This window comes from Gastrolobium bilobum, unplaced genomic scaffold (assembly GCF_033153095.1).
Source record: "Gastrolobium bilobum isolate Gb01-03AN ecotype WA unplaced genomic scaffold, APGP_CSIRO_Gbil_v1 utg12578, whole genome shotgun sequence".
In the NCBI taxonomy this organism is placed as follows: Eukaryota; Viridiplantae; Streptophyta; class Magnoliopsida; order Fabales; family Fabaceae; genus Gastrolobium; species Gastrolobium bilobum.
The window spans coordinates 82,717-96,451 of record NW_026897471.1 but is presented as its reverse complement, the minus strand read 5'-3'; the positions used below and the strand labels follow the sequence as shown (position 1 = coordinate 96,451).

The following is a 13,735-nucleotide window of genomic DNA, read 5'->3' as shown; positions in this document are numbered from 1 at the left end:
CTCCTCCGGATGAGTGTAGGAACCTTTTATTAAAGGATTGTACGTGCTCTTATTTGCCCAGTTCTGATTTTTCGTAGTTGTTTTGTTGATTTTCCTTTGTATTCCAAAAAAAAAGAATATTCAACTTGCAAAGAATGGATTGGTTTGTAGGTTAGAATTTTCCAAACACTTACAGCCAAAACTAGCTCACGTACTAATCCCCCCCCCCAAGTAATGCAGCTAATTTTAAGTTCACATACTGGTCATGTTAAGAATTAACTAAGAACAAAGAATATAACTAAAGGAAATATGAATAATCTACCAAAAAAGGAAATAGAAATAAGAAAATGATGATGCATCTTATGTATTAATGCTGAGATATTTTGTCATTCAACCCCATATGGTTTCAAATTTTCACTTAGACTCCTTCTGGTTACAAAAAATTTCACGTAGACACCTTGTAGTTTTAAAAATAAATATTTTAAAAAATAAATATTTAAAATAAATTTTCTCTCTTTTTTATTTTATATCCTTATGTAATGAATGCATTTATGGTTTAAAAAGTATTTCATGTTATTTATTCTGAAATTAATTTATAAATTATCTTAATTTCTTAAAATATATTTGAAATTAAAAATATTATTTAAGACAAATTAAATATGTATTATCAAAATAAGATATTTACTTTCTTTAGATAATTTTATAGCGATATCGGGTAAAAAATCGATAAAATAAAATAATATTTGTTTTGAATTTATTTTCTTGATAAAAATAGGTGATTTTTTTTTAAACCCTAAATGCATTAGGTGAATATATAAAATTAAAAAAATAGAATACTTATTTTAAATTTTATTTTTAAAATTTTTTATTTTCATAACCACAAGGTATTTAAGTGAAAAATTTTCTAACCACAATGTATCTAAGTGAAAGTTTGAAACACGAGGGGTTAAATGATAAATTTTTTAAGCACAATGAGTTTAAGTGATAAATTTAAAACCACAAGGGGTCAAATGATAAATCACAAAATTAAGGATAAGAGCCACTGTTTTCGAAACACAAATCGTCTATGCTGTTTATACTTAATGGGTGAACTTTGTCTCTCTTCCCCGTTAATATTTGATTTTTGAACATATATTAAAGTGATAAATCTGTAATGGCAAATACTGAGAGGTAAAAGGTAACACTAGAGTGAGTATACCCAAAAAAATAAAAAAATAAGAGTAACATTATATATATTATTTGGAAGACTTCCTCTTATGCAGAGAAAATTTCAAATTTATATAATCACTTAATCACGTTATGTTTAAGAGAAAAGTGTTTGTCATTTTAAATGATATAAAGTTATGTCATTTTAAGAGAGAGATAGACACAAGAAAATATTTTTTATTTAAAATTTAAATTAAACAAAAAACCACTCACTTTCTCTCCCGTGATTTTCAGTTCTTGTGTCTATCTCTCTCTTAAAATGACATAACTTATGTCATTTAAAATGGCAAACACCAAACTCTATGTTTAATCAGTTTAGTGTAGTAAATGAAGAGTTTTTAATTTTATGGTGTTGGATATAAAATTATTCAAGAGTTTAAAATAATGGTGGATTGGAGTCTACTATTGGCTTTAATTCTTGATTTTACTGTTATTCATCATTAATAAATTCATGAATTAAAGTATTTAATGGATTATATTATGTCAATGGAGTAAATATAATCTCACATAAGGTTAAAAGAATGAAAGGGCAAGTAGGTAAATTAAAATACACAAGATTCCTCAATTTGTGAGGATATGGGTGAAACTTGAAAGTTGATTGTATGGTATTTATACAAACAATTTATTTTTTAGATTCAAACCATGATGTTTCGATCATAAAGAACAATTTTATCGCTGCTACAAGACTTGTACATAAGATTATAGGAATATATAATACATTTTCTCACCTTATAATTTAAGTTTTTGAGTCATTTAATTGAAACTTTTTATGCTAATGAATTTACACATAATTATATAGCAAAATTGGCATGAAGAAATTACTTATACTATTAAATAAGTTGTTAATATTGTAATTGTAATATTTTAATCATGATAAGTATTTAATTATCTAATCAAGTATTAACTATCAATTTCATAAAATGATACCTGATGCAAACAAAATATGAATTCATTGCTTACTAAAAAAAAAATATGAATTCGTCATTAATAAAGAGATTAAAAAAAAGTGAAAAAAAAATATTTTTATGAATAAAAAAATCATCTAATATGTCAAAATGAATTATATGATATCTCTTCATTATTTTTTATTAACACAAGTAAACATTATCAAAGAAAATTGGTCCAACATATGAATGATTACAGGCCCAATCTTATATCCTTCATCATAAAACAAGCACCATCAAGGTAACTTAATTAATAATAACAAAGCCACACTGCTGAGCATATCATAGTTAAATGTCTTTACCAATGGAAAAGCCTTCACTCTAAGGCCATCTCACCCACATACATGTGCATGCGACCTTGCTGCCAAAAGCTTATGTCATCTACTTGTTAGGATTAGTCATACGAACTTTTAGTTGGTCTCTCATGAACTATGAATAAGGATACTTAAATCTTATCTTAAGGTACATATTTTTGTTCCATTTACTAAAATTAACTTAAATTAATACTTATTTAAGTGTTGGAATATCTTTTATACATTTTTATATGTTCCATTGAAAACAAACAAAATAACAACTTCAAATCACCATTTGAGGCTCAGCTTCATGTTACACTCTACCTGAGCGACAGGTTAGAGAGAACGAACGAAAACAAGAAATGGGTTAAAACTTTCAATATTATTCAATCAATGCCTTTCTGTTACACTGTTCCTTTCCTTTTATATCTTTTACAACAACTAACTAACTCCCCTAATACATTGCTGCCATGTGTACTTTACTCCCTTATTTCCTACACGTGGTCCTTATGACTACATTTATGTATCACTATGCATCCCTATACAACTAACAGTAATGGTCCCTTAATCTGGAAGATGGGACTCTCTCCCTACGTGGGTGTACATCTCCATTCGTAACACACCCCCTCTCTTCGACCAAAACCTTGTCCTCAAGGTTAAGCTCTGGATAGGCTTTCCTTAATTCAGTTTCTTGTTCCCACGATGCATCCTTCGGAGGGGATTCTGACCATTGGACTAAGAATTCCCGTAGCTGCTGCCCATGACTGGAAACCACTCGAGTATTTAAAATTGCAACAGGTATTTGAACAGGCTTGTTATCCACTGTAAATGATGGCATAAAAACTGGTTTGTCTGGTGGAGGGCCAAACCACGACTTCAGCATCGACACATGAAACGTGGAATGGATTTTTCTTCCTGCTGGTAGTTGTAGTTGATAAGCCACATTGTTGATGACTTTAATGATTTTAAAAGGGCCAAAGAACCTTTTGGCCAGTTTGTGGCAGCTCCTGCGTTCCACTGAGACTTGACGATAAGGCTGTAATTTCACCCAGACAAAGTCTCCTTCCTGAAAAATCTTCTCACGCCTATGTCTGTCAGCTTGAATTTTCATTCGGTTGTGGGCTTGTTGCATATTCTTCTTAAGACTAGAAAGTAGTATATTACGTTGATCTAACATAAAATCAACTGCTTCCACTCGCACCATATCTCTGGGATAAAATGGAATAAGTGTAGGACACTTGCCAAATAAAGCTTGGAATGGTGATACTCCAATAGCTGAATGTATGGCTGTGTTGTGATGAAATTGAGCCCAACAAAGCATCTTGGACCATGACTGTGGTTGTTCATGACAAAAAATCCTCAAATATTGCTCAACATATTAGTTTGTGACCTCTATCTGTCCATCCGTTTGTGGATGGTAAGATGTACTTGTTTTTAGTGTTGTGCCACTAAACTTGAACAGAGCTCTCCAAAATTGACTCAGGAAGATCGTGTCTCTGTCAGAGATTAAAGACTTTGGGAAACCATGATTGCGGACTACCAATTCGCAAAACAGTTGAGCTACTTTTTCTGCTGTAAAGGAGGTAGGCAACCCACCAAAATAGGCATATTTAGTAAGTCTATCAACTGTAACCAGAATCGTGGAAAGTCCATTGGAAAGTGGTAGGCCCACAATAAAATCCAATGTCAGATCTTCGAATACACCATCTGGTATAGGTAAAGGTTGCAGTAGACCATATGGAGCTTGAGTCATAGTCTTCATCTGTTGACAGATTTGGCATTGATTGACATAATCCTTAACCTATTTTCGCATCTTATCCCAATAGAAAGAAGAAGAAATTCGCAGCAAGGTGCGAAGCACTTCAGCATGTCCCCCCACCTGAGAGTCATGAGCCTCACATATAATCAGTGGAATTAATTTGGATTGTGAACTGAGCAGGATTCTCTGTTTATGAAACAGAACTCCATCCTTGACTGAGATCAATGGTAGGGAACAAGGATCATCTGTTAACTTCTGATGTATAGACTTTAAGTAGTTGTCTTATGCATTCTCAACTTGTACCTGATTGATCAACTCAAAAGAAGGTTCCACTCGTATAACATTCAATTCACTGCCTTCTTCCAGACTTCGGGACAGACCATCAGCTATTACATTCAATTTGCCAGGTTTGTATTCTATGGTAAATGAGTATCCCATTAACTTGCACACATATTTCTGTTGCTCTAATATTTGCACAGTTTGTCCCAACAATTCCTTGATACTCTTGTGATCTGTCCTTATTATGAAATGAACACCTAACAAATATTGCCTCCATCGTTTCACTGATTCACCTATGGCATATAATTCCTTGACATAGGTTGAAGCCATAGTCAACCTTGGACCTAGCCGTTTGCTGAAAAAAGCTATGGGCTTCTCCTGTTGTAGCAACACAGCCCCTATACCAGTATTGGAAGCATCAGTCTTTAGCACAAATGGGATCTAGAAATCTGGTAAGCTGAGTATTGGAGTGTGAACCATTGCCTGTTTCAAGTGATCAAAGGCAGTTTGAGCCTCCTCAAACCACACAAAGGCTCCTTGTCTTAAGAGATCTGTCAAAGGAGCTGCTATGGTGGCATATTGTCTCACAAATCGCCTATAATATCCAGTGAGCCCCAAGAAGCCCCTCAGTTGCTTGACAGTTCTAGGTAATTGCCAAGACAACATGGCTTCAATCTTCTTCTCATCGGCATGAACACCTTGCTGTGACACCTTGTGTCCCAAATATTATATCTCTCCTACTCCAAAGGCACACTTACTCAACTTAACAAAGAATTTATGCTGGTGCAAGCATTGCAATGTCAAACTAAGATGTTGAACATGTTCATCCATTGCTTTGCTATAAAACAAGATATCATCAAAAAACACGATGATGAATCTTCTCAGAAATGGTTTGAATATCTGATTCATTACGGCTTGGAAGGTGCTGGGGGCATTTGTCAAACCAAATGGCATAACCAAGTATTCATAATGTCCCTCATGTGTTCTAAATGCAGTTTTAGACACATCCTGTGGAAGCATTCGTACTTAATGATATCCAGCTCTCAGATCGAGTTTGGAGAATATAGCTGATCCATCCAATTCATCCATCAATTCATCTATTGTTGGCATTGGAAATCTATCCCGAATTGTGATTTTATTTAATGCTCTGTAATCCATACATATACGCCATGAATTATCTTGCTTCTTTACCAGTAAGATTGGGGAGGAATAAGGACTGTTACTTGGCTTAATGAATCCAGATTCAAGTAAATCAGAAACTTGTTTTTCAATTTCCTCTTTCTGATGATGTCCATAACAATATGGTCTCACATTGACTGGTTTCACTCCCTGCTCTAAATGAATTGCATGTACTGTGTCTCGAAAGGGTGGCAATTCTCTTAGAATAGTGAAAACAGATTGGTATTGCAAAAGAATTGGCCACAACAACTCATTAACAGTAGGCTTTAAAAGTAATAATTCTGCACTGACCTCATTGGTAGTTGATGGTGGTGCCTCCTGTTGCATTGCCCAATACTCAGCTTGGTCATGCTGGATTAATTCTTTGTCAGCTGTTGTTTTTAGAGCTGTAAGTTGAACATCTTTGTCCTTCCATTTGAACTCCATTTCCATTTGATGGTAATCATGTGTCACTTTGCCTAACTGCTCCAACCAGCATATTCCCAAAATCAAATCCAGCTTCTCAAGGTTCAACACCCATAAATCAACTACAAACTCCTCTCCATGTATCCACATGTGTACCTCTCTGCATTTATGGTCACAGAGCATAAATTCCCCATTGCCAAGGAATACTCTCATCCTTTTAATACGAGTCATATGTAACCCCAACTCATTGGCTAATTCTGTTTTGACAAAATTATGCGTACTTCTCGTATCAACCAGAATAGGTATGGCTTTCCCATGTATGTGAGCTAAAAATTGGAAAGCCTTATTGAATGTGCCTCCTGACAAGGAATGTAAGGCTGCATCCTCTTTCACCAAGCCTTGTGAATTCCAAACCATGTTTTCTTCCTCTTCCCCATCTTCATCTAGATCCTCACCCACCATGAGTAACATTTTACTAGGACACCTATGTTTAGAGGTCCATTTGTCATCACAAGTGAAACACAAACCCAACTCCCTCTTACGGCTCATCTCCTCATTCGACAATTTCCTGAATGGAATTTTTGGTACTGCTGAAGATGTATTTGCTGTTGAGGATACTGCATTGGAAGCAACAGAAGTGGCTAAACCCGTAATTGTTCCACTGGTTGTCTCATTGGAGTGAAAAGCACGATATGGACCCTTCTTTGTTCCTGAATGCAATGATACTTTAACTCCGAAAAGTGGGAATCATATACTGTGGCTAGTTCCATAGCCTGTTGTAACGACTTAGGATCATGGATTTCTAATGCCCTTCGCAAATCAGGTATAAGCCCAGACACGAAGAAGCTAAGTAATAAATCTTCACTTAGGTTCTGTGTTTGGTTCATTAATTTTTCAAACTCCCAGAAATAATCTTTCAACGAACCTTGTTGGGATAATTTGGAAAGATTACCCGTTACATGCTTCTGTGGTAAGACTCCAAAGCATTGACACAAAGCTGTAACGAAGTCTGTCCACGAACGAACAGTGCCACTCCGAAATTTCCATTGGAACAACGAGGAAGCCGTACCATCCATCCTCAAACCGGCTAATTGTACCTTCAACTCTGGTGGAACTCTCTGCAAATCGAAGAACAGTTCTATTTTGAAAATCCAATTATCTGGGTTTGTACCATCAAATAATGGAATTTCCATCTTCACAAACTTCAACAACGAGCGTGGATCCACAACCTCTTTGTTTCCTCTATCATTGTGAAAATTTCCCCCTTCGGACGACAGTGACTGCATCACTGATTCCTGTTGACTCTCCTGTGAAACTTGCGAACGCGATTGCAAAGCCACCATAGAATCATTCATTTGCTGCATCTGAGCCACCAATAGTGCAATTTGATTCTGCGATTCCTCCAAACGTTTATGCAGTGACGCTACTTCATCTGCAACTTCCTGAACCCTCATCGTGAGATCAATAATGAAAGCACCAATGTTACACTCTACCTGAGCGACAAGTTAGAGAGAACGAACGAAAACAAGAAATGGGTTAAAACTTTCAATATTATTCAATGAATGCCTTTCTGTTACACTGTTCATTTCCTTTTATATCTTTTACAACAACTAACTAACTCCCCTAATACATTGCTGACATGTGTACTTTACTCCCTTATTCCCTACACGTGGTCCTTATGACTACATTTACGTATCACTGTGCATCCCTATACAACTAACAATAATGGTCCCTTAATCTGGATGATGGGACTCTCTCCCTACGTTGGTGTACATCTACATTCGTAACACTTCATCAACAATATATAAATTAGTCCAGAAATTCTAGGCTGATCAATTTTCTCGTTACATTTATAACAAAAAAAAACCATCCTGAAATTTTTATTTGTTTTACACTTCAAAATATTTTTCAATATAAAATTATTTAAAATAATTTGATTAGATTTTTTTTAAAAAAAGAATCCGAACAAGTATTAAATATTTTACATTTCAAATTAAAAATTCACTGTTCCAAATATAAATTTAAAACAACTTATACAACTCATGAGTAAAAGAAGTAGTCAGTATAGTAATTTGATATATTGACATTATGCTCCAGACTCTCCTTAAAGAAAATACATATTTTTAATCACACATCAAAAGAGTATAAGTGAAAAAACAAAAAACAAAAACATTGTTGGATAAGGCATACACATACTTGAAGCTTTTATTTTCTGAATAATTCGAGTAAGTCCCGCGAAAGCTTTATAACATCACAAGTTTACCATTATAATAATTTGATAAAAATAATTCATATAATTATAATTAAATAAGATATAGTTTTGATTTACTATATATAAATTTTAGGCTTGCAATTTCTGATATTGTATGAGAAATTGAAGCGTTTCTTACATAGAGAAAAAAGGGTGAGACCTATTTTGAAGAAAAAAAAAATAGTTGACACAGATATCGAAATAAAAATGGTAGAAGAAGATATTTTTCATGTAACATGAGAAGTCTTTTTTTCCTAAATTTTAAATTATTATTTGACAAAAAAATATTATTTTTGTGTAATAAAATCAAATAATAATAGAAAAGGGTTTGCAAATCCCAAAAAAATATGGAAATGGATCCTCTAATGTGAGAAAAAATATGACATGGTCATGTGAGAAGATCATAACCATACAAAAGTAAATCAACGGTTTGATTTTGTAACTACCTATTTTAATATCTCTCTCCTTCTTTGTTACCATTGATCTACCTTTGTATGATTATAATTTCTTACATAACATGGTTATTTGATTTTTCACAGATCCAAATCCAAAAAATATATATGAAATTTTGGGCTGTTTAACAGGCCCATCAAGCCCTGGTAGCCACGCCAGTTTGTTTCGTTTTCTGCAGAGTTCAGCGAAAGAAAGCTAGGGTTTTTGGTTTTGCTTCTGCGTCTGCGTCTGCGTCTGCGTCTGCGTCTGCGAAAATGACCAAGTTCAGGAAGCTGGGTCGACCCACCGGTCACCGCATGTCCATGCTCAGGTTCATAATTTCAATTCAAAGCTCCAATTTCTTCATTTTTTGTTTGCGAAGGTGCTGAATTGAGGGTACTTAAATCCCATTTGGTTTTCCTTATTTAGAACCATGGTCTCGCAGTTGGTGAAGCACGAGCGCATTGAAACTACTGTTGCCAAGGTACTAACAAAAACGACCATAGCCATGTGTTTCATTTTTGTTTTAAGAACGTATCGTTTACGACTTTGTGAATTTCAAATATAAGATGTTTGTAATTTGGTTGTAGGCAAAAGAGATAAGAAGACTTGCGGATAATATGGTACAGCTTGGAAAGGAGGTTTGTAACAAATAAGTCATTGTGCAATTTAATATAAAAGCCCCTTCATTTGTTGGGTTCTACGTCACGTTTGTCTATAATACATGTTGAATTGAATTAATTTGCAAAATGGTATTAATTTTTAACTAGTGCACCAGATTATTTTTTATTCAATTCTGGCTTAAGAATATTGAATTAAGTGGTTGATTGATGCCATGGAGTTATGGAAACATGATGCCTTTTGTGTTTGCTAAAGTTGTGCTTCATGTGAGGTTGAGTTCAGCTGTTTTACTTAACTTCAAGAGTACACTTTGAAATTTATTGAAGCTCTGTGTTTGTTATTGGTAACTATTGAAGTGCTTAGTATGGTTGCCAATGTTGCCAAATGTCAATGGCAGCCACCACCATGATTGAATGGCATGGTGGGTTTTGGTCCTGCTACCATGCAAATGTCTTGGTATGCAGGGTTGGAACCCGAATATAAGGTTCGGAGGGGCAAAATAAAAGTTTTAATTTTAAATGTTAATTTTTCCCCCGCTGGTATGGCGGGTTGCTCATTGCAGCGCCATGCAAATGGATGCTATTGACACTGCGACCATTAATTGGCAGTAGCAGATGAGAAATTGCTTGTCTTTCCTCATTTTAAAATTTAAACCAATTGGCTTCTAATTTTTAGGGCAAGTTAGGTTTACATGCCAATTTTTTCTGAACATACTTCACCTTTTTTTTTTAGATTTGTATTCTTAGTTTTATTCTCCACAATGAGGGCAAAGGGCAAGTGGGGGATTCTTATTTGTGTTTTCTTTCCCATTATCACTTGTACATTTGAGTTTATGAAACTTGGTGTAGTGAACTTGTTCTTCTATGATTAGTTAATTTGCATAAAAGCATTATTATGTTTTCTGTTCTTGATATGAACTATTATATCTAATTATTTACTTTCCATGAGCATGTTTATTACAGTTTACACTTGTCTGACATGACTGCTTTTTTCTACTATTAGTTGCCATGCCATATGTCATAAAACTATGGCTGATTTTTGGCCTGCCACCATATGCCATTTACTACACTGCTGGTGTTGTGTCAAAGTGCTTAGGAATTCAGTTTACTAGAATTAGATAAATGTGGAAAATTTTGTTTGCCCTGGTCTTGAGAATAAACTTATTAGCAGGGAACCGGCCTATCTTCTGGAGAGGACTTGCGCGGTGATTGGAAGAAAGACACATTTAATTTTAACAAATATCCTTGATCATGAGACATATAATTATCACTGTAAATAAGAACCAGAATACCTACAGTAGTGATTAATATTGACATAATAGAAGTAAGCGAATCAAAAACCATTTCTTATATTTAGCTTGACAACTTGGATTGGCCTATAGTTTATTTTATTAATTGTTTTAGGGATCCCTATGTGCTGCAAGGCGTGCTGCTGGTTTTGTGCGAGGAGATGATGTCCTTCACAAGCTGTTTACAGAACTGGCTTATCGGTACAAGTAAGTTTGACTAAACCTTGTATAATTTCAGTTGCCAGTTTATGTCTTTAAGTTGTAAGACTGAACAGACATTATGTGATGCAGGGATAGAGCAGGTGGATACACTAGGTTGCTTCGGACCCGTATAAGAGTGGGTGATGCTGCACCAATGGCCTATATCGAGTACATCACTAATTTTTTTTTATATTCATTAGTTTATCTTTTTTTCGGTTCTGTTATTTGGCTAACCCAGCTGGATTCACTATAAGAAGTGGCTGTTTTCTCTTTGGTCTTGGTATTGCCTGTCTGCCTAATCTATTGTGTTGTTAGTTTAATCTTTCTAATCTTCCAGGTTGCTTAGAATGAGGAGATTGAGATTGGAACATTTTGTTAAATTTTTTTAATATTCCTTGGAACAGGTTCATTGACCGAGAAAATGAGCTTAGGCAGTCAAAGCCACCAACTCCTCAACCACCACAGAGAACACCCCTTGATCCCTGGACACGATCTCGTCTCAGCAGGCAGTTTGCACCTCCTAAAGAGGATAAATCTGAATCGGATTTGTGATCCGTTCAAATGTAATGCTGATACTGTGTTTTTTTCCCCATTGTGAGATATCTGAATTTTGACCTTGTTTTTTTTATCTATCTCCTAATGGCTTGCAAAAATATAATTATTTTCTGCCTTATACTTGAAGAAAGTGTTCATTGCTATGTAAAAATAATTTGGCTCATTGTAATCGAGAAGGGAACAGAAAAATCACAGAACTATTTTCACTTATATGTCTGTCTCTCCCCTAGAGTTTTGGTGCTGTGCTTTTTGTCTATTTGTTTTTATTGGAACTTAAATTAGTTTTATTGTAATACCAGAAAAAGGAACTGTATTCAGCTTAAAAGGGAATCGACTTGTCCTTCAATTTGACTTGACAATAGTTCTGAAGGTTTTTTACCTTGTGTACCTTTAAGCCTAAATGAAGAACTTATTACGCCACCTCATACTGTTCCCCCTTCCCCCTTTTTAAAAAGAGGCCGAGCTTAAATTAAAGTTGTTTGATTGCAACTACATTCCAGTGGTATTCTACATCTGAATAACTAAATTGTTACGTTTGGCAGTTGAAAATCCTATAAAGGATGCGGTGCTCTGTTTGCCTATGCGTTTTCCATAAATTCCAAATGACTTGCAAGGCAATGTGTGTGCCAGGAAGCAATTAATTACAACGCTTGTCATACAAGAAAAGATAGAGAAGCGTGCATGCTCAGGAACATAATAAAGATTAATTGAAGCCAGTAACATGAGCCTTTTTATAAGTACGAAAATCAAGCTGAAATGTCTTTGAACGGTTGAACCTTCATAATGAATTTGTGTTTCCCTATGTTTTGATTAATTAAGAATATGTATATGGGAAAGGGAGTGGATTTTCTCATGTGAAAAAGTGGTCATGTGGTCATGTTATTTGATCACAATCACTCATTGATGATGAGAGAAAAAGAAAAGTGTATAATCTTTAAATGAGTGATTGTGATCAAATAACATGAACACATGACCATTTTTCCACATGAGAGGATCCACTCCCTGGAAAACATTTTTTCATGTTGTGGGAGAGTTGTTTTTTCTTACTAGTGACTTTTCGATTTTCGTACAATATTTTCTTTTATTTTTTATTTTTTTTAATAGATGTGAGCTCCATATAAGATGTGTCTACAACATGAGAAAATTTTCTCCTACCACATGATAAAATTGAAACTCTATGTATATATACCAAAAACTATAGGGAAAATATGCCGTTCCTATAATCTAACCCTTCGTGTTCACACATTCGACATTGTATTGGGTTTGATGTTACAACAGTAAACCCTAGCTTTGCAATAACAGGAAAATACCAACAAAGAGAACCTTATGCTAGAGGTCGCATGGTAAGGTCATGTGAATGCAGAGGGAGCTCGCGTAATCATGGAGCAACATGTAGCCTCTCTTTTCCTTTCTTTCTTTTCTCTTGTTTTTTTTTTTTCTTTTTTTTTTCTTTTTCTCTGCTTTTGGATCAAGTTTCCAATCCTTTCTAATGGACAAGTAACGAAGTGGGCAAAGTTTTCAAAGTGGTCCTATTCTAACATACTCACGTGTCAAAACTCAACCTTAGCCAACAATGAAAAACAAATGTATAAAACTGAGAAGCACATAATATTCTACGCTACAATCCACAAGCATGCAAGAATGAAACCTTTACAGTTGAGTTGCTTTGCTTGCAATACAGTATGCTTACTGCCTCACGTCTCTGTATTCCTTTATTTTTCTTCTTTCTATAAAGAATAAAGAATTCCATATCTATCAATATATATATATATATATATATATATATATATATATATATATATATATATATATATATATTCTTTTTACACTAGTGTAATATTAATAAGTCTCACATCTCAGCTGTTGATGGACAGAAATCATCAGTTGTTATTTGTAATGTAATTAATGATTAATTAATATTAATTAATTCGTATGACTTCTTAAATTATAACTGTTCTATGCACGGAAATTAATGATTGAGATGCGGTGTAAGACTTATTAATCTTACACCGATGTAAAAAGATCATGCCCCTATATATATATATATATATATATATATATATATATATATATATATAATAAGTCTTACATCATATCTTAACCGTTTATTTTCGGGTATCTAATGATTATGATTCATTAAAAATTAATAATTAATTAATAAGTGTAACCCAATAAATCACAATCCTTAGATTCATAGAAATCAACAGTTAAATTTTGGTGTGAGACTTATTATTCTTATACCGATATAAGTTGATATCCCCCTCCCCCCTACACACACACACATATACATATATAAGTCAGGATCATTTTACACTAGTGTAAAAATAATAAATCTTACACTCA

At 34.2% G+C, this 13,735-nt stretch overlaps 2 protein-coding genes across 2 annotated transcripts; one reads left to right on the top strand and one right to left on the bottom strand.

Annotated features, from left to right (window-relative positions):
• Positions 1 to 5,486: 5,486 nt before the first annotated feature.
• On the bottom strand, positions 5,487 to 7,498 carry LOC133307175 (uncharacterized). Its single transcript, XM_061507625.1, has 2 exons — positions 6,970 to 7,498; positions 5,487 to 6,754 (listed from the first exon to the last, which is right to left on the bottom strand). Exons 1-2 carry the CDS (start codon positions 7,496 to 7,498, stop codon positions 5,487 to 5,489), a joined length of 1,797 nt encoding a protein of 598 aa, XP_061363609.1.
• Positions 7,499 to 8,908: 1,410 nt separating this feature from the next.
• Positions 8,909 to 11,641, top strand: LOC133307178 (uncharacterized). Its single transcript, XM_061507628.1, has 6 exons — positions 8,909 to 9,058; positions 9,157 to 9,211; positions 9,318 to 9,368; positions 10,752 to 10,843; positions 10,928 to 11,005; positions 11,242 to 11,641. The coding sequence occupies exons 1-6, from the start codon at positions 9,003 to 9,005 to the stop codon at positions 11,387 to 11,389; spliced, it is 480 nt and encodes a 159-aa protein (XP_061363612.1). The 5' UTR covers positions 8,909 to 9,002; the 3' UTR covers positions 11,390 to 11,641.
• Positions 11,642 to 13,735: the final 2,094 nt, after the last annotated feature.